The 24,496-nt window shown below is 39.3% G+C and overlaps 1 protein-coding gene across 2 annotated transcripts in view; it reads left to right on the top strand.

Annotated features, from left to right (window-relative positions):
- The first annotated feature begins 326 nt into the window (after positions 1–326).
- The window catches only part of atp2b1a (ATPase plasma membrane Ca2+ transporting 1a), a 42,231-nt gene continuing 18,061 nt past the window's right edge, over positions 327–24,496 (top strand). Inside the window, exons 1-3 of one of the 2 annotated variants that reach the window (XM_042402807.1) lie at positions 327–426; positions 14,640–15,118; positions 24,048–24,245. In XM_042402807.1, coding sequence (XP_042258741.1) covers positions 14,926–15,118; positions 24,048–24,245 — 391 coding nt within the window. In that variant the 5' untranslated portion in view covers positions 327–426; positions 14,640–14,925. Of the gene's footprint in view, positions 427–14,639; positions 15,119–24,047; positions 24,246–24,496 lie in introns of those variants that run through there. The other variant, XM_042402808.1, reaches the window with a different exon arrangement.

Genomic DNA, 24,496 nt, shown 5'->3' with positions numbered 1-24,496 from the left:
ACAAGTTTAAGAAAACTAGTTGTAGCGTTATGAGACATTTCATTGTACAACTAAAATAAATAGCAGGTGTTCTTGGTGTGCACCTGTACTACACAAAAGTAGTCTTTCATTAATGAGCAAAGAGTCCATCTGTGTTCATTAAAGAAATTAATAACTAGATGTTTTCGTTGCCAGTTCAGTGTTAATGCAGCACTTTAATCAGCTGTACGTATGAGTCATAAAGATTTCCAATCTAGTGGTCATGGATTTTCCGTGGTCTTGGATGGGAGGGGAATTATCTTGACCATTCGGCTGGAGACTGCTTGTGGTTGTGACAGCGCAGTGGGCGGGATTTTACCTCAGATCAGGGGAGAGAGTCTAGTCTTTGGTGAGACTGAGGGGGAGTTAAAGTGAGAAAGGGACCTAGTGTGCTCTTCGGAGAACGGAGTAAGTATTTTTGGTTGCATTTTCTGTGCCAGCGCGATAAAAACGCCCCAAGTTAAGGGCTGCTTTAAATTATTTTTTAGACGTTGCATTAAAAAGAAAACCTTGACCGGTGAAGTCTTCCTTTTTTTGTATGTGTGTGCAATGAACAACGAGGGCCAGCCACTGGTGGGTAGCTGCCTTGGGTAGTTAGCTTTATACCCAGCTAACATCGTTAGCTTACGTTATATCTGGGATAGATAACTGACATTGGGCGTCTCGTTTTCCAACCCAGGTAGCTAATCTACCGGGATGCTGCAAGATTTTCTCTGCATGTGGTTAAGTTCGTTTACTTTGACATCTCTATTTCCTGTGGTTAAGTTTTTTTGACTTGTCAATCTGTTAGAAGCAGCTTTTGTGTCTTTCACTTCTTTACAATCAGCAAGCATGAGCTAACGCCTTGGAGCTAGTTGGCTAACATTGTACGCTAGCCTGCAACGTTGTTTTTTTGTTTTTTTAAACGTTGGACCTCTCACGCTACAGTTCGTCTCGTGGGCAGCAGTTGAGGTTCGAGGCATTGAGGCTCATTAATTTACACGCTGCCTCTGAAATAATGTCGGTAACGTTACGAGAAAGTTAACAGTTACCGGTATTTCATTCTAACTTTCAAATCCTTGTCATTTTAACTGTTTAATGTTATTTAGACGCACTTATAAGCGGAGGGATAGTGCCGGTGTTACACCGTATTTGGTGACCCATCAGATTCTGTGACCTGCCTTGATATTCTTACTCCAACGTTAACCATCTCACTCCTCATGCCTGAACCTAACCAGCACTGCAGGTCACAGAATAAGGTAAGCTACCGGGCTAATATTGTAACCCGGCCTGGCACGGTGTTTCTCCGAGTGTAGGATAACTTTGGGATCTCGGAGCGGGCACCCGCTGTTACTGTCAGATTCAGGAGTTGACGCTATGTGTAATATAATGCGACTTTGGTTATCAGTAACAGCGTTTATCAACCAGCAACGCCTCACCAGGCTGTCAAAATTGGATACCCATCGGGGCGATATCATTTTTACCAGTCTGTTTTCTCGTCGACTCGTGTTCTTCACCTCAACCCCAGTAACCCCAACCATTACCATGAGGGGAAACACTATTCTGCACCGTGCCTCCTTTTTTAAGTCAAGTTAACTTGCAAGCTTAAATGTCATCACTACAAGCTATTTAGATGATTTTATGATCTGCAGCTGAAAAATCCAAAGCGGTAAAGCTAAATCTTGAATGTGGCATATCGCTTTAAATGACCATGCCGGCTACCTTTTATAATGTTAATGTGCCTCGTATCTCTTGATTACACATGTTAACATTAGATTCATGACCTTGATGGATAATAATAGTAATATACTTTCGCACGCCTTAACTTCACCTGCAAGTTTCCAGGTTGATGTGGATTGCAGCCACCGAGCACCTTTTGGTGTCTAGTTGAAGGGATCACTCTTTATCCAATTAAAAAGCACCCAGCTTGCTGCAGTGCCGGTAGTGTCTTCCTGTGTAATTACCTGTAATCTTGCAGTGATTTGCACATTGTAGTGTTACTTTAACCAAACGCATTTTCACTTTGATTTTGGCTTTTGCTTAAAGCAAATGAGTTGATTCTCTGATGTAAGGTGTGACAGTCACTGTAGCAATGTATAGTTATCTGTAGATATTACATAATATAATGACAGCTAAGCAATTCCATGGCCAAGCATTATAGTCAAGAGGACCATATTGCAGGGTAAATGTCAGATGTGACAGTTGTTGGAATTAATTTTCAGTTTTGAATAGTAATGTGTGTCTGGACTTTCTAGATTTTACTAAATTGAAAAAGATACATTTGAGGTTTTGCAATAATGAATGATATTTAATTATATCTGTCAAGCTCAGCATCTAGAGATTCAGAGTTTGTTTAATGATTCACTTAAACGATCAGTAACACAATCTGTTGCTGTGTCTGAGGCCTTTGAACTCAGACTGTTGCTGTCACTCAAGAATGACAAAAATATCCTTTCTTATTGCTTGCTATACCATTGCTTTTTCATATTGGCCAAGTACTTACAGTAATGCCAGCCCTGACTTAGAAAGGATATGAGTCAGTAGACGTTACTTGTTTTGAAAATTGTTTTGGAAAATGGTTATATCTCAGAGACGAGATCATCTGACGTCCTTGGCTGTGTGGTTAAGTTGGATAGTATTTTCCCTGCTTACATTCGCAGACCAACAACCTCTCAGGTCTGCAACTAAAGGTCCTCCTGTCGGCGGTGCATATGAAGTTAATTAGCCATGCTGGAGATTATGTGATTTCTACTTCTATCTCTATCTTACATCACAGCTTGCTGTTAAAATAAGTTCTGTTTGCTTCTCATGGCATGGGATTTTTTAGTTGTCACAGAGCTCAAGGTACTGTGAAGTAATGCAGTATACTGAGTACACTTTCTCCCAGGCAGTTATCGCCTGTCAAGTCTGCCCCTAACCCAACGTGGATGAGTCCCCCGTACAGCTGCTTCATATGTCCACTCAATTTATTGTCATGCTTTGGTTTTGAGTCAATTACAAGCACATTTAGGACTGTGACAGTATGGGTTTTTTCGTACCCCGGTGAAAAAGCAGCGTATTCCCACGGTTTGGCGGTTTACTGCCAATGTGGGGATAAAAAAAAAACCCAAAACTGATCACATATTATTAAAAAAATAATAATTAGTCTTTTTTTAATTGGACTTTACAGTCCAAAAATAATTTCTTTGTTAATATAAATACATAAGCCACCGCCTCGGGTCACAATAAAGCAATCCTGTTTGACTGGAGAGTGGTTAGCCCGGCTAGCTGGATAGCGGAGTCAGAGATACTCTCGTCCAGTCACGTCTCGGCGAAGATGAAGGCACAACAGTTTGTCATTTCTCTCCAGGAGGTCAGCAGCAGTCTTAGGTAGTCTAGTTTATTGTGGAGGTTGGCAAGGAAGATTGACGGGAGAGCTGGTCATCTGGGGTTAGCCTTTAGCCTAGCTTGGATGCAAGCTTGCTTGCCGCGCTTCTGCTTTCTCGGGCACCACTTTCGGCATCCCCATTCGGCCACTCTCATGGGGCAGTGCCGAGGTCTTGCAGCCCAGTGTCCGGAGCAAGCCAACGCAATGCATATTCTCCAACGTATCTCTATCCGATTTTATTTCGCATTTTAAAAAAAGAAATTGCGGTGATGACTGTAATGAGCTCAGTCCCGCAGAAGGCATCACATGACTGCCATATTGCGGTAATGTACAGTCTTAAAAAATTTACATAAATGTTGTTAATAACTACAATTTTCAACACTCGTCCTTAGTTCAGTCTGTATTCAGTCGAAATGTCCAAAGCTTTATTATGGAGAGCTAGCCACTGTGGGTTATAATCTAAGGTGACATTGAGCCCCATGTAAACTGACATGGAAAGCTAAATATAGTCTGGGTTTGAACTATCAAGTACAACGTATTTATGGTACTATTTACTTATGATGGGGGTTTTGCTTATCTTTCTTTCTCTGTGTGTATTGTAAGGCCAAGGTTATTCCAACCAGAGGTTTTAGGTTACATGGAGATTATTACTACGCATTCATTCAAATCTGGCCTCTCAGAGCAAAAGGGACAACTAACCACACATGTGTGACTAGTTAATTTGCTGGTGTTACCATTGTAGGTGCTGGGAGATCAATGGGGCAATCAATATGAAATATTGGCTCAGCTACTTGGATAAACTCTGATTCTGTCCACTAAAACAATTCAAGGCACATATCGGACAATATCATGAATTAGTCATCAAAACAGCTAGAAGTTCTAACTATGCTACAGTCAGTCTACCAGGCATCTATGATGGCTTTGAAATGCCACTGAAAATAGTGTAAATATATGTATTTTTAAGTAGGATAAACGATTTAGCTTTCTCATTAGATTTTGCTCAGTAGTTTAGCTTATTAGACTAAACTATTTAGATTATTAGACTTCATAGTATCATCATTGATTATATAAAACGTAACCAATACTGCTCAATTCCAAATGTGTTTAACTGTAAAGAATGTCTTGTCACAGATGGTGTACGGTGCTCCATCTTTTGCTGGTCTAATCTTTTACACAGATCCCTACTGTCATTTTAGCTATTTTCTGAAAAATCCAAAACCTTGCCAGTGGACAAACGCCAATGGCCCACTCATGGCTTTACATACTGGTATCAGGGTAACAAATAAGTGAGAAATTATTACCCATGCAGGTCTTTTTGAAAAAGTAACTGTCCAAAATTCTATCTTACAATAATAATCATAATATTTAGCTGTCAGGTTTCTTGTCTCTTGAACATATTTCTCACCTTCTATAGACTAATCCACTAGCAGCTTTGTGTTTTGCTATCTGGTGATGCCTTCATTAGAGTGGTGGTATAGTTACACTGAATGCAGTTTCAGTAGCAAGGAAAGTGCGAATTGTTTGATAAAACCCCTCTGAGGGATGAAGGCAGTCAATGTGATTATTAATGTCATTTAGTCTTAAATACTAATTTGAGATTTGTTGTGATATAGGCTTTGGGAGATAAAATGATGTCAACCTTGCCAATTTTGGCAGGCTTCCACAGGATGGATGTGAAAGTGCTGTGTAGCAAACTAGTCTGAGTCAGTATTACCTTTCAGACTTAATTTACTTCCGCCTGCTTCGCTGTATTAGTCTATAATGACATTGTGTACATATGTTTGGCTAGTACAAATTGCATCCACACCATAGGTCTTGGTAAAATGAGTTTAATGCTGAACAGTCGTGCGTCTGAAATTGGAGTGGTTGGGACAGCAAGGTCAGACTGTGGTAGTAAATGGCAGGGCGGCAGGACCTCAGGCCACTGAGCTGCTATGTAGAATCACATATAACAAAGAACACAGAGAGCTTCTCATCTTCAAAGTGGCTTGATGAAAGATGCTTCATTTTGGAATATTTTCCATCCTATGGACATCAAGGACTCTGCAATGGCTAAATAAAACCATCCCTCCTTGTATATCTAAAGGACAATTATAGTATTTTCACAGTTACTACTTAGACCTGTCCTTATGTTGTTTAGACACTGTGGGGTTTTAATGGTACCGTTAGACTCTCATGAAAAAAATCCCTCTCATAGTTGAAAGATGACTATACAGTTATTTATATTGATAGTACAAAGGATTGGCACATTTAACTGTGTATTAATAACTGCCGTATTTGGTAGTTAAAATGTGTTGTTGTACATTCAGTCCAGTAAATAACAAATCTTTATTTTAATGATGTGAAAAAGTGTCAGTCAGATTTAATTATACCTTAGCAACAGGATAGTCTTTCAGGACTCAGCAATACGAGAAAATGAGAAGTAAACGATTGCACTGCATGACCTCTCGCTATTTACACAGACATCTGCTCACTGATTAGAAGATGTATTGATGTGAAGTAACACTGGAATAGTATAACCTTTGGGTTACTTATTACACGGTGTGTTGATGAGGTTTTTAAAACACAAAAGTAATTGATGCATTATGGATTCTCCTTTCGCTTTAACTTTGCTCATATAAAAAGTCCAACTGTTACATTAGCTGGATTTTGTTGATTTATATTGGAAAATTTCATATTCAGCAAAAAATAATTGAATGAGACCTTGACTTGATTTTTGTTAATTTTTTTTGACAGGCACTTACCATGCACATGTTTTGAAAATGCAATTATAAGCCCTCTTCTCCTTCAGGTGATTAGATGCCCCCAGATTGCACATCTTAGGGTATTTTTGGTCGATCAAAAGCTAGAAAGGTTATCTCCTCTGTGTTTACGTAAGGAGCCCAAAATCTGCCCCACTTTCTGCCTCTGCTCCACCAGTGTGCATGGATTTTCTGTGTTTCCCATTCTTTGTCTCTATATTTGAAAAACTAACATTTTGGGATGCTACTGTACTAATTTCTAATGAATACGTCATTGTACACAAAGGTACAACAACAAAAGTACAATATTTTATTTAGTAGCATGAAACAGCTGCAGTGTTGCTTGTCAGAAAACGTAAAAAATTCATTTTAGTCTGCAGAATGTTTATTTTAAAAAATAATGCATCCAAACTAAATTAAATAAAGCAGTTTTTATCTTATCCATTAAAAAAGCAAACAGTTATGATATCCACAGTCACTACCTGTTTACTGTTGTACACAGTCTCATCCCTATTTGATTACCACACCTTAAATGCTGGTCAAAAAGATTATGGTTTATTTCTGTTATATGTCCCTCAATAAATGAAATAAGATGAATTGCAGACCAAAAGTGTGTGTTGACAGTGACACCTATGACTGTGTGTTCTTATGATTTGGCGGCCTGAAAGTGTTGGAGAGCCGTGTAAAGGTTCCAGTCTATGGGTTGAAGTAGCACTATCAGCTGCGAGCCATGCAGTACAAGGAGAGCTGGGTGTCTCTGCTTTGTACCCTCCACATGTACATGGCCTGACCCAGTTCAGCAACGGCTAGCAGTGGGGGGAGGGGGCAGTCTGGGGGAAGCTAAAAATACCACCCCTCGCATTAGGCAGCTCCATTGCAGAGGGATCCCTAGAATTGCTACCTTGCATCGAGTTGTTGGCACATAGAGATGTACAAACTGCCAGAGGGTTTCCTTAGTGTCAAGACAAAGACATGAGTATATCACTAAGATGCCCACCACTGTCCTCGCTACTTGTTTCCACTTGCCACAGCCTTCTGGGTGGAGGATTTAGTGCACATCTAATGTGTGATAGCAGCCTTAAATAGCTTCGAGTAAGGGAGAGACTTGTGACTTACAAGTCTCCGGTCCATGGGTGGAACCACCATAGACTCATGTTCCTGCTGAGCTACATATTAGCTGCTGTTGTGTGCAAAGGGTTAACCTTAGCCTCTGTCATTCAACCATACCATGCCAGCTGTTGGGTTGGAGATCCAATCACAATGATTTTCCACTGTTGTGACATGTGACCTGCTCCGCAACCCGAAACTGTCGCAGCATAGCAAATGTTGGCACTTCCTTTATCTTGGCGTTGTTGCTGCTCGTGGGGTTAGGGGGTGTGAATGTTAGAGAGGGCTCATAGAGTAAGACATGAAGTCAGGGAAATGGAGAAGGCAGAGAATTGCGTTCATTACTGCATATGTGTTCTGCTCATGTGATGCCTAAGGCAAAATAAATATTCCTGCCAGTTTAAGATGGGCCATTTAGAAGCCATTTACACATTTACAAAGCTAGATGTTATTGTAAGAATGAGTCCTGAAAATAACTCCTGACTCCTGAAATTCATATTTCCATTTACTGCCATTTGTCAAAAAACTGTTAGTGACATGCACAAGGAATGCAAAAACATAACTCTCCCAACTTATGCCACCAAAAAATGTAGTGAATTGGCAATAGGCGAATCTGTTGCCACTATTTGAGTAAATATTCTCTTTAATTGTTTTTGTTTATTTCTCTATAGTTTTATTTTAATTCTGTGGCAAATAGTTAACCTCTCAGACATCTATCAACCTCTATCAAACATCTCAAAAATCTGTATGTGTAATAAAATCCCATCCGTTTGATTTAAAAGCTCTGAAAGGTTAAGAATTATTGCAATTTATATTAAATTGATATAAATCATAAACATGATGTTGTTGGTTTTGGTGTATTATTTTCCTGATAGTCCGTTGCTATTGAATTCTTCCACCAGAGGAAAGTCACAACTTGCCAGTTAGTGCAAAACACTTTCTTACTTTGCTCAGTCCTAAAGTAAGTCAGAAATTATAACACCCTATGACTCCCTGTTCAAAGATATCAGAGATTTGTCAGTCCCTGGTTTTTCCCGAGATGATGCACAACAGAACAGACTAGGATTCTGATTCAACTGCAGTTAAACATCTTGTTCATCTACAAAGGGCAAGTTCACCAATATGACAAAATGTATTTGTTACTTGGATGCACTGCGAGAGGTGTAACTTGCCTAGCAGTTCATGGGGTCTAACTTAGCCTACAAAGAGATGAACCTCAAACAGATTTTTATTAAAAGTTGGCTTGGCATTTCTACTCAAGAAAATGCTGAAATCAGGACAGCATTGTGCTTAATAATTGGTGACAGGATGTTAATAGACAAGGCAGTATTGCACATGTGATGAAAACTCGATCGAATGATGAAATGCATTGAAGATATCTCGGTAAACCTGCAGTTAGTACAAGAGGTGCAAGAGTATTTCCTCGTCAAAATAGGGATTTCTGCAATCTCTCCCACCTCAGTAATACACCCGGCCCTGCAATTATGCTGTGTAATAAATAATAAATTCTGTCCCGTTTTCCATGGCAGATGGCTCCAAAAAGAATCTCAACATGTGACAGAATAGTTTCCAAGAATCTCAATGGAATAAGCTGCAAGCATTCATTTGTGCAGTGAGCAATAATAAAGGCTACATTTTCTATCATTCTGCATCTGTGTCCCAGTTTAAAGTTCTGACATATTTTGGGTTTGGGATGTTAGTTTAGAGTTGCATGTTTGAAGTCTTGCTTGCTGTAAAGGAAGATGAATAGTGTTCTCTCAGCCATGTTGATCTTTATGTTATCTCCAGAAATGCATAAAGTGAGCAAAATTTGCTCCAGCTGGAACAACGTCCCTGTCTGTCTGCATTGGTGTATTTTTATAGATCTGATAACCAGGTTGTGTTTTTTTCCTATAGTGCAGTGTGGATTATAGTGTGATATGGCTTTACAACTGAAAGCACAATGTATGTTTACTGTTTAACAAAACTATTTCAGACTTGAAATCAAGCCCATCTCGTTGAATCTTTCCCATTTGTCCTGTTCTGTCCCCTGTGACTCCAAGAAATTAATCAGATCAAGTCCTCCTTAAAACATGTTGGCACATGCTGTGCTTCAAGCCCCTGTAATTGTATTGTGTTGTTGTATGCTTGTTGTCTTGTGCCTCTGTTTCTATCTGAGACAAATTCCTATCAACTTGGTCGACATGAATGAATCAGCCTCATTGTGTTAGACTGATTAAAGCTGAATGGACAGCAGCCTCTCATTAGAATGGACTCTCCCATGTAGAGCACCATGGAGCTCCCTGATGCCACAGATAGTCTTAATTAGATTTAACAGAAGGCTTTTCCTGAGGTAATCAGTCAGTTGGTCCCAGCTCACTACGTTACCCCACCAGTGCAACTGCTGAGAAGCTGTTGGCTTTTTTTTCTAATCCTCATTCTGATTATTTAAGTGACAGACCTACGTTGTTTGACATGACAGGATACTGTGATACGGTTATAAATTGAGATTTCTAGATGAAAGGATTTGACTGTAAAGCTGTACGTAAGCACCTGGTCCCAGGGTCCGACATAACCGATGGCCAGGGGCCAGTAAAAGTTTATGCAAGGCAAGTTGATTGGCCAGTTGACTGACCAATCAGAGTTATGGCAGACAAATAAATTGGGGTCACTGGCCAGGCGGCTGATGAATAATTTGGAATCACAAGATAGGACCGGATTTACATCACTGTGTGGTGCAGCATCGCTGCCAAATGATGAACGCCACTGCTGAAATTTCACATTGTACATAATAGTTAGGGCTGTAGTCAACCAAAGAAAATCTTTTCTCGACTAAAATCGTGCATAATCTTCAACTAATCGATTAGTCGCGCACACGGGGGGGAGGGGGGGCTAACCCATTGTTGCTAACTCTAGAGCTAACCCCCTTCACTTTTCCAGCATTTGGGGAAACAACAGACGTGACTTTTTAGCATTTATTAACTGACACACTGTAGTCTGTTCTGTACATTTACTGCCAGACTGACAACTTACTACTAGTCTTTTCCTCTGCCCCGCTCGCATCCACCGTCACTTATCTGCCCCTTGCTCTTTCCCATTTGCTACGCAAACATACTCCTTAACAGAGCCACGCTACCAGTGGTTTCCCAGGCAATGACAGAGGTTGACTCACATACTGGAACAGCGCTGCTCAGAGACTCCCAAATGCTATTGATTTCCGAATTAATGGATATTCATTCAGATATCAAATATTCAAAAATATATTTTTTGGCCCGGCAGAGGTTCTCATTGTGTCATTATGGAGAAACACAGATTCAGTAAACGTTCAGTACGTTCAGTAAACGTTCAGTAAATGTTCAGCGCAGTTAGACCCAGCAGTCTCCATTAGGTTGGGGAGTTCAAAGTTGTGAAAACAACGGGGGTGTTTTGAATACACCCCTGTTTTCACAAGTAATTTGTTAGTCTGTCCCTCCCACCGCAGGAAATAATGGATTACTCCTGGAAAGCTATTGATGTAGCACTTTTCTCTTTATGAAAATAACACAGAGATTATTCGACCAATGACAATTTAGTCGGACGAGAGCATATCGACCAACTAATCAACCAGTCAACCAGCAGACTACAGCCCTAATAATAGTCACAACAAACTCTCCACTTTCTCCAGTTCAAGCAGCTGACTGGAGCTAGTGGGGAGAGAATGAGATGTTTGCCTCCCTGTCTCTCTCCTCTGCTCTCTGTATGGCGTTTAATTAGTCTCAAAATATAATATAATCAAATCAGAAAAGAAAAAGAAATGGTAGGAAGAATGGGATAGAGGAAATAAGGGCAGACACTACTACAACATTCACAGAAAAGTAGGAGAAATGAGAGGAAGCAATAGAAATAGAAATAGGAGGAGGACATTATATCAAGGATGAGGTTTGAACACACCGGTCTGAACAGTGCGTTAAACATAATGAATAAGCATGCTACGGGTAGATGTGAACATTGTGGACTACAGGAAATGGTGGAGCATGTATTTTTATAGGCTACTGTCCTAGATATCAACGAGAGACAGACACTTAAAGATACACTCCATAAGGAATCACTAGGTATTAGAGAAATGTTATAGAGGAGTTCAGGTGATTTGGGGTACAGGGCTATTTCCAGATTTTTAGAAAACAGAGAGAAACAGAATTAATAGCAGAATTGAATGTAATAGTATAATAACCGCTCTGATCCGCCTTCCAATACAGAAGGTGGCAGTAATTTACCTAAAACCTGTCTGCAAACAGCCGTTTAACAACTCAAGACATCAGCCACTGTCTATTCAGTCCCTGCCTTTTAAAGTCTCAAAAGTCAACTTGATGAGCGAGCGAGTGTTGTGCAGTTGGGAGCGTGTAGGGAGCATCGAGCTTGCACTTGTCAGCCCGTTGCTTGTGGGACGTCTGTGTATGCGGAGCCAAAAGGCTCCCTTGTGAGGATACTTTTCGGCTTGTGGATACTGTTCTGTGCACTCGTATCATATGCATGCGCCTGGTTTTTATGTGCGTGGGTTTTGAGACTAATTAAACGCCATATCTCTGTCAGTCCCTGCATGCACGAGGGCGGGGCTGAGGTCCACACATACACACACACACACACACACACACACACAGAGTGGACAGCAGAGCTTTAGGTTACATTTTACTCAAGTCGACTATGACTGCTCGCTGCCGAAAGTGCAACAAAATCCGGCAGTAAGGGAGACAGTACGAGCAATTTATCAAACAACTGTTGAACAAGTAGAACATAAATATGATGTGTTTGACATCCAGCAGTCAACTCCCCTTTCATCCACAGCCGCTATATTTTACTGCTATAGGGAGCTTGTTATGCTAATAGCAAACTATTATGAATGAGCTCAAAACAGACATTCATTATATGTAATGATTGAGTCTATTTAGCTAAGTATCTTAAAATTAGATGGATTCCTGTTGACTTTAGGCTGACACCAGCCTGCCCCTCCTCTCTACCAGCAGTACCAGCAGCAGTGAGTTTCTGACCAGCAGCAACACAGGGAGAAAGACAAAATATGGAGAAACATCCATTTACTGATCCAATATGTGCCTAATTTTATATTTTATATCAACATTAAATATCCATAACTAAAGGAAAACAACCAAATCTAAAGGGAACTTCACTGTTGTACATATTATGTATACGATGAGTAAATCACCAAACTTGGAAAAAAGAGTTATTTTCATTTTTTGGCTGCCAAGCCAGTGAAAATATACAAGGGGCCTGTAAAACTCAGATCTACTGGCCAAGTGGGCCAATGGGGAGAAAATGCTGTTTGTGATCATGTGCTGTGTAAAGTAATTGTAATGTTTTACATCATTAAACTTCCCATAGGACTGACGGTAATCTGTGGGTGTGGAGAGGGGAAAGAGGCATTATTGATACATTTTATAATATAGGCTATAATTTTAACAGCATATAAACAGTAATTCTACAAAATCATGATGTGAGTAATGATAAAATACATGATAAAAGGGGGAAAAAATGACAAATTAAACTAGGGCTGCAATAATTATTTTCATTATCCATTAATCTGTTGATCTATGTTCCTCAATTAATCTCTTAGTTGTTCAGTACATAAAATGTCAGAAAATGGTAAAAAGGAAAAAAAAAAGTTGATGACTGTTGTTGTGTTTTGTCCACAACCCAAAGATATTCAGTTTACTGACATAGAAGAATAAAGAAAACAGAAAATATTCACATTTGAGAAGCAGGAATCAGAGAATTTGGCCTTTTAGTTTCTTAAAAAATGACTAAAAATAATGAATTATTATTATTATTATTATTATTATTATTATTATTATTATTATTAAAATAGTTGGTGGTTAATTAAATAGTTGGCAACTAATCCATTAACTGACTAATTGTTGCAGCTCTAAATCAAATATTTTATAATATTAATAGTTAAAGAATTTAATTAATTTTCCACAGGAAAAAAAAGATTTTTAAAGCTGCACCCACTATTAAGTAACTTAAAATTAACAGTAATATTGTCTCTGACTACCTCGACATTCTGCAGCCACATAAGATAGAAACAAAAATTTTGTGAAACTTTTAAATGAGAGTAAATGTTTTTAAGTGAGAGTACACCTATTTTCCTTGAGACGTTTATCTGGTGTTAAACTTGCCAACTACGCATGATTAATGCACATTTTCTGTCCAATCAAAATTATCCTCATAGACCAAAGTATAAAATAACATATTTATAGTTATTATCAGTTTGTCTTGTGGTTTATTTCTGCTTATTTCTGTTTATTTCTTACTACAATATTAATACCATTTTGGTTGCTTCATTACTACTGTGTATAAATCTTATGCCAATTATTGTTCTTATTTTGTCATACATCAAAATTAAAACTAAACCAAACACAGTGAATTATCTTAAATCAAATAAAGTCAAAAAACAGGGAGATGCTGCTGGAAGCTGTTTACTGTGAAACAGCTCCAAGAAGATTTACTGTATGTTTGTATTTACTTACAGTAGATAAACTTTGCAGAGGGAAAAGGACTATCTTTACTTTCACATACTCTGACCAGGAAGCAGAGAGCACATTACTACACAAGAGTTTTGTCCAGATAACAAAATAATAATTATTTCATTACAGTTCAAGTACAGCCAATGAAAATTTTGTCGACAGATAGCTGTAGGCAGTTTCGCTAATTACTTTGCTACTTGTCTCGGCAACTGAGTGGTTTTGTCCAGACATTTCCTTCTTTCCTCTCCTGCAGCAGTGAAGTGTCTCAACAGAAATGTCTCTGTTAGTGTGGTTGTATGATAACAGAAATGGAGAGAGAGAGAGAGAAACGGTGACATCAACATATTTCAAAAATGTCCAATTGCAGACTGTTACACAAGGCTCCACCTGACGGAAAGAAAAATACAAGAGCATTGATACTAATTAATAAGTATTTCAAGATGTCAGAGTGTGCTGCAGGCATCATAGTTAACATTCACAGTATTAGGTCAAGCATACTAAAGGAAACCACATGTCGGTAATGCAATGAATTTGAAAAAAAAAGTATTTATCTATATTAGTATCCAGACTGAAACTGAGGAACTGAAAATTTGGTTCTTATCGTTCCTTGCTTGTTGAGACAAAGATGTATTGAAGACATAAGACAGAGACAGAGAAATGTCTCTGGTGTTTGTCAAAAAAACTCTGTTCAACTTTTCTTACAAAATATGATACATCATCCAGCCCCAGTGTGAACACTAGCATAGTGTGTCACAGCATGTGAAATAAAGCCATAGATAGATTATATATAGAACAGTTTGCCCAAAAATCTGTCATATTTTTGTCCGTGTGATATCAATAAATGCATGGCAAACCCTGTTGTACATGAAATAATGCTTGCTGGTGTCACTATTGACGTTTTTTTTTGTGTGTGTGTTTGCTCTTCTCTTTCAGAACTGCATGCATGGTGATCTCCGGCTCTGGGTGATCCTCAGTCACCATGAAAGAGTAGGAACTCAGCTCTCCAAGGGAAATGGCTTGTTTTGTAATATCCTTGCCCTGCTACCTGCCGTATGACTCCAGCTGCCTCTGAAGGGCCTGTCAGCTGTTTATGGGAACTACTACAGTGTTCGCACTTTTGAGGATTTAAGCTTTTCCAGGGCATCACTTTTTTTTTTTTAACCCCACTGTTAAGTCGAAGCAGCAACGCTTTGCGTTAGAGTGGGGAGGCGTCGAGACAATGGCGAACAACTCGTACAGTGGGGTGAAGAACTCCATGGTGGAGGCCAACCACGATGGAGACTTTGGCTGCACGCTCAAAGAACTGCGCTCCTTAATGGAACTGAGGGGCACGGAGGCGATAAACAAAATTGGGGAAACTTACGGGGATATTCAAGGACTCTGCAACCGGTTAAAAACAGCACCTATAGATGGTACAGTAACACTTCCACTACACTCAACATGATGACTGTTGTTTAATTGGATCAAATACAGGATGTTTTCCCAACAGTGCTAGTAGCAAATACTGTTGGAATGCTAATGTGGTACACACATAGTTTAAGAGGCGTGTCATTAGCAATGCCATCCACATTGTGGATACCTTGACATCACTTCCTTGGAAAACTCATATGCCAGACAGGTGGCCAGGCAGGCTGGCTCTGACCTGGGCCAGTCCTGCTCTATTTCAAGGCCTGTGGATATGTCCCTCACACCCTCCCTCTCTCCCATTTCACCTCTGTGTCTCTTGTGTGTGCGCGTCTGTGTGTGTGTCTGTGTGCGAGCTTCAGACAGACCAGCTGTCTGCCTGGGCACAGCACCAGGCTGCAGGCAGGTCAGTGTCCCACATGTGGCGGACAAAACAGGAGGGTTTAAGGCTGGGAAGTAATGACTTGAACATGTTAGGGAAGGAGTGAGTTCATCTTTTGAATAGCTCTTCTCTGTTCCTCTTTAGTCACCAAAAATCTTCACCATATATGAGAAGACCATGCCAAGAGTTTTGGAAAAATTACATGTTAGGTTACAGTAGAGCACTATGGGACAGTGACAGCACCTCTTTTTTTTTTTTTTTTCCTTTTTCTACCACTCTTGCACTCTGTCTCAGTTTGTCTCTCTATAGACAGTCTGCCTAATCGCCAGTATGACCTTGACTGAACTCTTATGGGAGGGGATTTTCAGTTTGATCCCAGATTAAAACAGCACCGCATATTCACTGTAGCAGCAACAGTCCTCTGTATGCCGTGTCCCAAAGCAAGGAAAAAATTCCCTGGGCTTCGTCTAACCAAAAGGAATGCTGTAAATGCCAGGCTATACGACAGAACAAATCATCTCTTAATCTAGCAGGAATCATTACCTTACTATTTAACTCTTGACTTTTAATTTATTGAAATGACACAAGTTTACAAGATACACCATGCTGTTGTTTTCTGCTTTCCATGTCTATTATACAGCCCGATAAAACCATTGTCTCAACTTTGAGGAGAAATTGCTGAATAGGAATTTGGCTGTTGAGAGAACGTGAGTTGTCCAAACATGCATGTGGCTGTGTCAAGTTGGTGAACCGAAGAGTCCTGTCATATTTGTAGTGTGAATGACAGTCGTTGTTTCATAAGTGCAAGTGTACTTGTCCTCCCCTGCTCATTCTACCAAGATTATGCTACAAAAAAAGAATATGGCTAGTAGGGGCCCATTAGATTTTCAATACTTTTTGCTATCAAGCACCAGTGTATGAGTAGGTAAGGTAATATTCAACCTCTCTTGTAGCTGTGTTGTCAGCAGACTGTATGATTTAAAACTGAGAGAATATTATATTGTTTTTAGTTTTCTACTGAAAATAGATATTTAGAAAAGTTTACTCTCCACCCTGCAAATTCAAGGCAGCTTTTATTCAATATTTAGAAATGTTTGTTTTTACTTCTGCAGCCCACGGCACTGATGAGCTTGAATAGGTTCACATTTTGTTTCCCCTCGCAGCAGGTGCTGTTCCACTTGGTACACAGCCACTAAGTTTTGATACTTGCAGTTTCAATCAGCTCATTCGTCATGGGCTTGGGAAATTAAGCCATCATTTAAGATTACAGGAGCTTGACAATTGAAAAGGGATTTCTAATTAGTTGGATGGTCATTTCTCGAACCTCTTAAGCCAATCCTTTGCTAATCCTCCACATTTCCAAGCTTTTTTTTTTTTTTTTTTTCTTCACCCAAATAAGTTTGACTGAACTTTCCTGTTGCAGCTTTGGATAAGTTTACCAATCTACTTTAACCTGTTTTCAGAATGTAAGACTTTAAAGCATGACCTGTTTGGAGTAGGCTAAATGTAATTAATCATTGCACTGCCACAGCTATTTATGCTACCACATAAATCTGGGTAACACCAAAGATCTCCCAAATTCAGCTAGATTTCAATTCACTGGGCTGTGATTTGATTTAATGTGGGCAAGTAACATATCAATACATTGAGTTTGAAAAGAATGAACTATGCTCACTGTATAATGTGCTTTCTAAATGCAGTGCTGCATTGTAGTGAAATAACGGTAAAGCATGAAGGGCATTTGTCACCGATTTTTAAAAAAAAAAATCATCAAAACTAGGATTTTCTCTTTTTTTCCAAGTTAGTCATTTAAACATACGTCCTTCAAGATATGCTGTGCCTCTCAAAAAGGCCCTGTTTCAATAGTGGTGAAGATCCCCTTGTGCGGTGGAAAGAGACAGCTCGCTAATACCTGTAGCTTTGGCAGTTGGCCTGGTGTTATTTGTATGAGCTCAATTCCTTTGTGCATGCCGACTGTTTTTTTTTTTTCTTTTTGGAGCCTTCTCTGTGTTAGTAAGTAACCACGATGATAAAAGTACTAGTTTCGCCTCAGTTCTGCTCTTCTCTATCTCTCTCCTTTTTTTCTAGTAGCATAGTCCCTTATGTAAATTTCAATAACATTTAAAGGGGAACTGTTTTTACACATCAAAACCGTCATGGGGTAATACTACTCTCCGCTTGTGAAAACAGTTGTATAATGTGCTCTGTGGCAAGCCTCGGAAAATAATGCCAGTGATGTCACCAGGGTTACTTTGGCTTGGTCTCGGAGATTACACATTTCTAACTGGAAGCCTGCATGACATACTCGGGCATGGAGTTTGAAAGACATGGGTATTGATTTGGCTTGTAGGGTATAATGAAAAGGGAAGTGTAGGAGGCATGTTTTTTGCAAAATGACTCATACATTGGACATTTACAACTGAGTTAATGGGTGTTCTCACTGTATCAATTGTGCCGGCATTATGATTGCAAAAAATTAGTTTGGCAGAGCTGGTGTACTTACTGTATGGGCTCTTCTTATTTTTCATGGTCTTGCTTGAGGAGTTAGGATGTCTGAGCCTCTGCCACATCAGTTGTGACCATTATTTATTTATTTATTTATTTATTTTATCCGTCTCTTGTGAGTCCCCCATCTGTGTGTAAGAGCAATACTAAACCACTGGAGTACTGTTTTAACAAAATTCCCACCCTTTTACCACATTTTCTCAGCATTGAATATCACAGCTCAGGGTCATAGTATTGTAATCCTAAGTGTACCCAGATGTCTGCATTAAGCTGGAAGTTGCTGACATCTTGGCACTCACAGCTGTTTTTGCTCTAATGCAGTACAAAGTTTGGTCAAGCGGAGCGGCCATAGACGCCCGGAAGGGACTCTTGTGAAGTTGAAGGGGGAAAAAAAACAGAGGTGTCGAACGTCTGTCATTTTTAGCTGTAATATTGGACAAAATGAAATTACACTACAGTATAAATATTTTCAGAAAGCCCTACTAGCACAGCAGCATTTATTTTCTCCCAATCAGACCTTCCTGTTTCCTCTAAATAATGAGTCTCATCCAATGGGCAAGGCCACTTCACATCAATATTATTGACAGTGTTCCCTTATTTTTCCCTTTCGCAGTTATTCCCTGTTGATTGCTATTTTAATGTAGTCAAATATTTGGGTTCCAGCCTATTGATCCAATTGACTGTGAGCTGAGAGGCTTCCACATTTGGACTGTAATTCATAAAAGCTGACAGGCTCCCAGTATCTGTCATACCAGACACCACACCCCCTCATTCAACGGGAAGGTTCAGACTGTTAAATGATAGTTTACTCTTTATAATGTAGGGGGCTGGCGTAGCTTGTCTTCATGTCTGAATTCAAATGATGTGCTTTGATAGGCTTTGCCAGTAAGTGGATATAGCATATAGCCAGCCCTTCTTCCCTGTACTGTGGAACTGTGGAGGTATGGTGATCCACTCGTATTAATTCCTTGCTTGAAACCTTTGAAAGTACAATTGGTTTCTTGTGTATCCTTGTAGTAAGTTATCAAAGGTGGGCAATGGTGGCCTAGATTGTGGCTTTTCATATTGTTTTTAGTGGTTTTAGAACATTCATCTGTGAAGTAAACAAGAGTTAAAATCTGATTTATGTTATTTATGCTACTTTGAGTAGTGATAAATCACAGACTCAGATCACAGTACATCTGAGTACAGATAGTACAGTACAGACATTTAGTGTTTGTGCAGACACATGGCCTTAATGTAATTTGCAGTCTAGCCTGCTTCTCCTGCACAACAATGATGATAATAATAACAATAATAATAATAAACTTAATTTGGGCTTTATATGGTTAAAACATTTAAGTACTATGATTAAGCAGTAAAATCAGAAAAAATAAAACAGAATAAAATTCCCCTAGTATAAGATTAAAAATAAAAATAAAACAATAGGCAGAAGGATAAGAAGAATAACCATCAGAGTTTGCTCTCGGGGTTGCAGGGAAATAATAATTCTGCAATGTAGCTGGGTGCTAAGCCAAGCTTAAAAGGTAAGCAGTAAAATCTTAAAACCAATTCTAAAATTGATTTGTAACCAGTGGGTGATATGATCTTGTCTTCTAGTATTTGTTAAAGGCCGTGCAGCTGCGTTTTGTACCAGCTTTGTACAGCGAATTACAGTAATCACACCGAGATGATATGAAAGCATGTATGACCTTCTCAAGATCAGGTCGAGAGAGAAAGGACTTTTTTGAGATGCTCCTCAGTTGAAAAACATGAGTGAAGGACTTTTGCTGCTTTTCAAATGTGAGGTCACTGTCAAATATTACACTCAGGCTTCTTGCTGCATGTTTGGCATTTGTAGACAGGGAGCCAAGGTGTTCATTTAGCTGGAGAACATTTTGGGATATCCAGCACTTTATTTCTGACAGACAAGATGATAAATGATGAAAGTTGACTTCTTTGCTGGTCTTTAATGGGACATAAATTTGTGTGTCATCTGCATAACAATGGTATTGAATAGTGTTTTAATGAATTATATGTCCCAGAGGCAGCATATACACACAGAACAGGAGGGGGCCAAGCATAGAGCCTTGGGGAACACCACATGTCAGAGGGGCCACTGAGGAAGAGACATCACTGATCATAACCGAGAAAGTTCTGTTTGATAAGTAAGATTTGAACCTGATGCCATCATAAGCTTGCCAGGTGTAGCGTTATCTTATTCAATGTTTTTCCCAATATTCCTGAGTAGGGTGGTGATACTAGTTTCACAAAAGTGTGCTACCAAAACACATTTTTTGTATTCTGTGCATGACGACATTAATTTTTGTAAGAGGAATGATCATGCTATATTAATGAGGGGTGCAGCACAATTGTAAAGCCAACGCCAAGCAAAGCCCTCCTCATTACACCCAATATGCCCTGATCACCTGCAAATGGAAAAGAAGCATGAGGCAGTAAAGCCTCAAAATGATAATGATAACCATGTAATGGAAGTCTAAAAACAACTCAACGTAATTTTAGTAAAATTGCAAGAAAAATAAAAGATTCACCTCCTAGAAGTAACCAGAAACTTTTTTTTTTTTTTTTGCATTTTGGAAGACTTCTTTCCCTTTTGTTCTTCCACTTGTTACAGGAAAATACTTTTCCTTGTATCAGTTGCTACCCAGTGGGTACCGTCATGTAAACCTGCGTAATCCAATCTTCACATGATAAATGTAATGCAATGAGTCATAGCATTACTTTTATCATGTATCATGACTTGAGCAGAGTTGATGGAAATCCCTTAATCCAGTTATCCTAATTACACTCAGATGAGCATAATATCATATTAATAAACTCAGACTTGCGGATATGTATAAACACTTTTGTCATATTTAAGTGTGTCACAAAGGTCACAGAGGACATCCAAAATACTGAATGACGTAACCAACAATGTCTCAGATTCAACTTAGTTGTTAAGCAGATTTGTCTGCATAAAGAAGGTTCTTATGAGAAATGACAAGAACTATGTAAATGTTCTGAGCGACACCTATTTGTATATCATCTACATATGTTGACTGAAAATCTTTTCACGCACTGGTGGCATTCAGAGAGGAACTGAGGACTGCGTGATAGTGTTGCACTAGTGACAGTAACTGTTGTCTTACTTGCAGTTCTTATGCCTACATCAGTTGAAGGTCGAATGATCCAAAAACCCTCATTTCTCAATGAAACTTGTAGACCGTACTTTAACTGGTATATTATGCACGAAATGTACATTTTCTCTTGCAAGTAAGATTAAGTAAGTTTTTTGTCCATTGACGGGGTTGTCTCATGCCTCTCTGCCGACAATTATGTGAAGGCAGTAAAGAAAAAAAACATCCCTATTTCATTTGATTGTGACAGACCCAGAGTGAAGGCTTACCTTGACCCCTCACTGGTGGCTAAAATGACAGTACTCACAGGGGTCAGCTGGGGACAAGCATCCAAATTAAATGGTTAATGATTAGCTGCTTGACTTGAGACACACTCTGGGTGCTCAAATGATGTGAGGGGCCAAGGCCAAACTATTTTCTGTTTGTGTATCCAATGAAGGGACGACATGTTGATCGTTCCCTGTCACTTGTATTTATTGCACTAATGCAAAGGGAAAATGTGGTGTAAAACTGAACGGAGTATTAGCTGTCAGCATGTTTTCATTAGAGGCATAGAGAATCAAAGCAGACGGTGACAGCCAGGGAGCAGCAACAGGCAGCTATGCAGGATAAACCCCGTAGCCTTTTAATGGAGCTGCGCTGATGAGTCATTGTCATTCTTCTCACCTCCCTCTTAGAAAAGTATGTGTTGTTGCAAGGTTGTAATGTCAATTAACCATGTAACTAGTGACATAGGATTATTTTCTTCTTTTTTTCTCTGCTTCATTAGAGTGAGCAATAGGTAGAAACGGGAAAGGGAGTGTTTTAATTAAACTGATTCTAAAGCCATGATAGTACATGCCTGGCAGTTGCCAGTCTGCCTGAAAAAATGACTTCTCATTTTAATATGTCGAAGCAATTCACTCAGGAGTAAAGTGTAGTGCTTTTGTCATTGATGCAATTTAATTATGGGCATGTATAATGTTCATTGGTGAGAATCAGCAGGGAAGCAGTAGTTTGGGTTGACTGTGAATGCACTGTTCATCTTATTTAATTATAGTTTCTGAAATTATTTAGCGCTGAAATGATGAGTAGATTGTTTGATTAGTTAGAAAATTAATCAACTTTGATAACTTTTGTAGCTGTTGGTTACCCTCTTTATTATATTTTAAATGCTAATCGAATTACATGGAAAATAATAGAGAGATTATATTAAAAACACAGTAATAATAAATTACAGCCCTAAAATTGTTGTATTTTATTATATGATCTTGCTGATTACAGTGATGTATAGATTGTTTTGGAATCAGTTCAATTGAAAAATGGTTACCAGTTCTTCAAAGACAGAAATCATGACATTCAAAAAGCAGAAACTTGGAAACAATGAGGTGAATTGCCATGTGCTCGTGGGAATAGAGGGTTCCCTTGATAGTGACTTTTAAAACTGACTTTAGTATCAGTTTCAGATTTGGTAGGCATGTGATCACTTTAACACTCATATAGCAACGCACCTAAAAATCCTTTTACTTCTGGGTAAGTCCCAGTGCACTATATCGTAGTCAAAGGAAGAAACCGTAATAAGGACAGTAAAGCAGGGTGTAGATATTTATTCATCCCATGAGTTTTGTTTTATGAATAGACAAATTATATAAATGATTTGATTGTCAACAGGCAGTCTTAGCTTTCTCACTTAGTCTTTAAGTAGCAAAATCAGTTTCCTTTGCCTGGAAAAAGCAAAAAAAAAAAGCAAAATTTAACTGCAGCCTCCACCATCAGTTTCTGTACGTACCAGATGAAGAAACGTCCCCTTCACAGAAGAACAATGTACCTTACTCCCTACACTGTTGTCACTGCACAGACTAATTATCCAAATGTGGTGTCATGATTTGCATTGTACCTGTACTTTGTCTGTGTGTGTGTGTGTGTGTGTGTGTCTGTTTCTGTGTCTGTTTCTGTGTCTGTGTGTCTGTCCTTCCCTCTTTCTGTCCATACATTGACCCCACTGATCCTTTTCCCTATTAAGACGATCCTATTCCCAGTGCAGCTTCCCTTCAGCCGTCAGTAGCTCCGCTCTTTATTAGTCTCAGTCCCTTGCACCCTCACCCCGACCCCCACCCACTCCCATCTGCCTGTCAGTAACAGTTTCACACAGTCACTCTTCCCTGGCCCCCAATCCTGCTCCACCTCCTCTCTGCCTCACACACACACACACACACACTCACACACAGCTCCATCCAGTCTGCACAGCCACCTACACACAGTCAGTCGGCATGAATAGGACTGAAAAACTGTCATGCATCATCAAATGTGCGAAGGCCCTTTTGAATATATGACTGTGCCTTGAATGTGGAGGCATTTGAATGGGTGGCTGCAGAATGCTCTCTGTACACACGGATGAATGGGTCTCAAGCCACCCAGACATGTAATGTGTCAAAGAGATGACTCTATAACAGTACAGCAGCATACATAGGAACCTGTGAGTCTAAGGTTGATTCAACCTCTCCAGTCAGCCGGACATTGTATTTAAAAGGCAATTTATGGGATTAGATTTGACCTCTGTCCGCACATTCTCTCGCATGCCCGAAAGAGGTGTAAATGTTTGACATGCCCACAGAATGTGTGTCATTGTTGCCCAGCATTGTCGCCTCCACAGTGTCCTGTCAGAAATGCTGATTCCTTTTGGAGATAATGTTTTTAGAGGCCCAGTGACGAGAGTGCGGCTCAGAGTTTGTTTTTTTTTAATTTTGAGTCAAGCTCTCTTCCTGTAATCTAAATATCTACAGTACCACATCCATCTGTTGTCAAATTATGTGGCACATAATTAAGACTTTGCAATATTTAAGTAAAAGTGAAAAGATGTTGTTTGTAGTGTAACAGTTCATGCCAAGATAGATTTTAAAATGAAAATTCCTATGAATGAAATTCTTCTGTCTCTCTCTCTCTGTCTCTCCGCAGGTCTAAGCGGGCAGCCTGCAGACATCGAGAAGCGGAAAACAGTGTTTGGGCAAAATTTAATACCACCCAAAAAGCCCAAAACTTTCTTACAGTTAGTGTGGGAGGCGCTACAGGATGTCACACTGATTATCCTAGAAGTGGCAGCCATAGTTTCACTAGGCCTTTCTTTTTATAAACCTCCAGATGCCGAAAGAGACCGTAAGCAGTCCTCCTTTCTCCTTTTTTAATGATTTATGTTATTTAGGTTGTTATTATTATTATTATTATGTTATTATTTAAGGATATTAGCATACTATGTGAGGTGTTAACATGTTTCTTATGCTTGAATAGTTTGGACTTAAGTAATATATTCTATGTTAAACAAATGTTTTCAGTTTTTTTTTTCATGCATCATTTATCTAGTCAGTTCTTAATGGTAAAATGTAATGAATTTCCCTCTCTTCTTAATG

Source organism: Thunnus maccoyii, chromosome 23, assembly GCF_910596095.1.
Source record: "Thunnus maccoyii chromosome 23, fThuMac1.1, whole genome shotgun sequence".
NCBI classification, from domain to species: Eukaryota; Metazoa; Chordata; class Actinopteri; order Scombriformes; family Scombridae; genus Thunnus; species Thunnus maccoyii.
The sequence above is the reverse complement of the archived record's forward strand: the minus strand, read 5'-3'. Positions and strand labels throughout refer to the sequence as shown.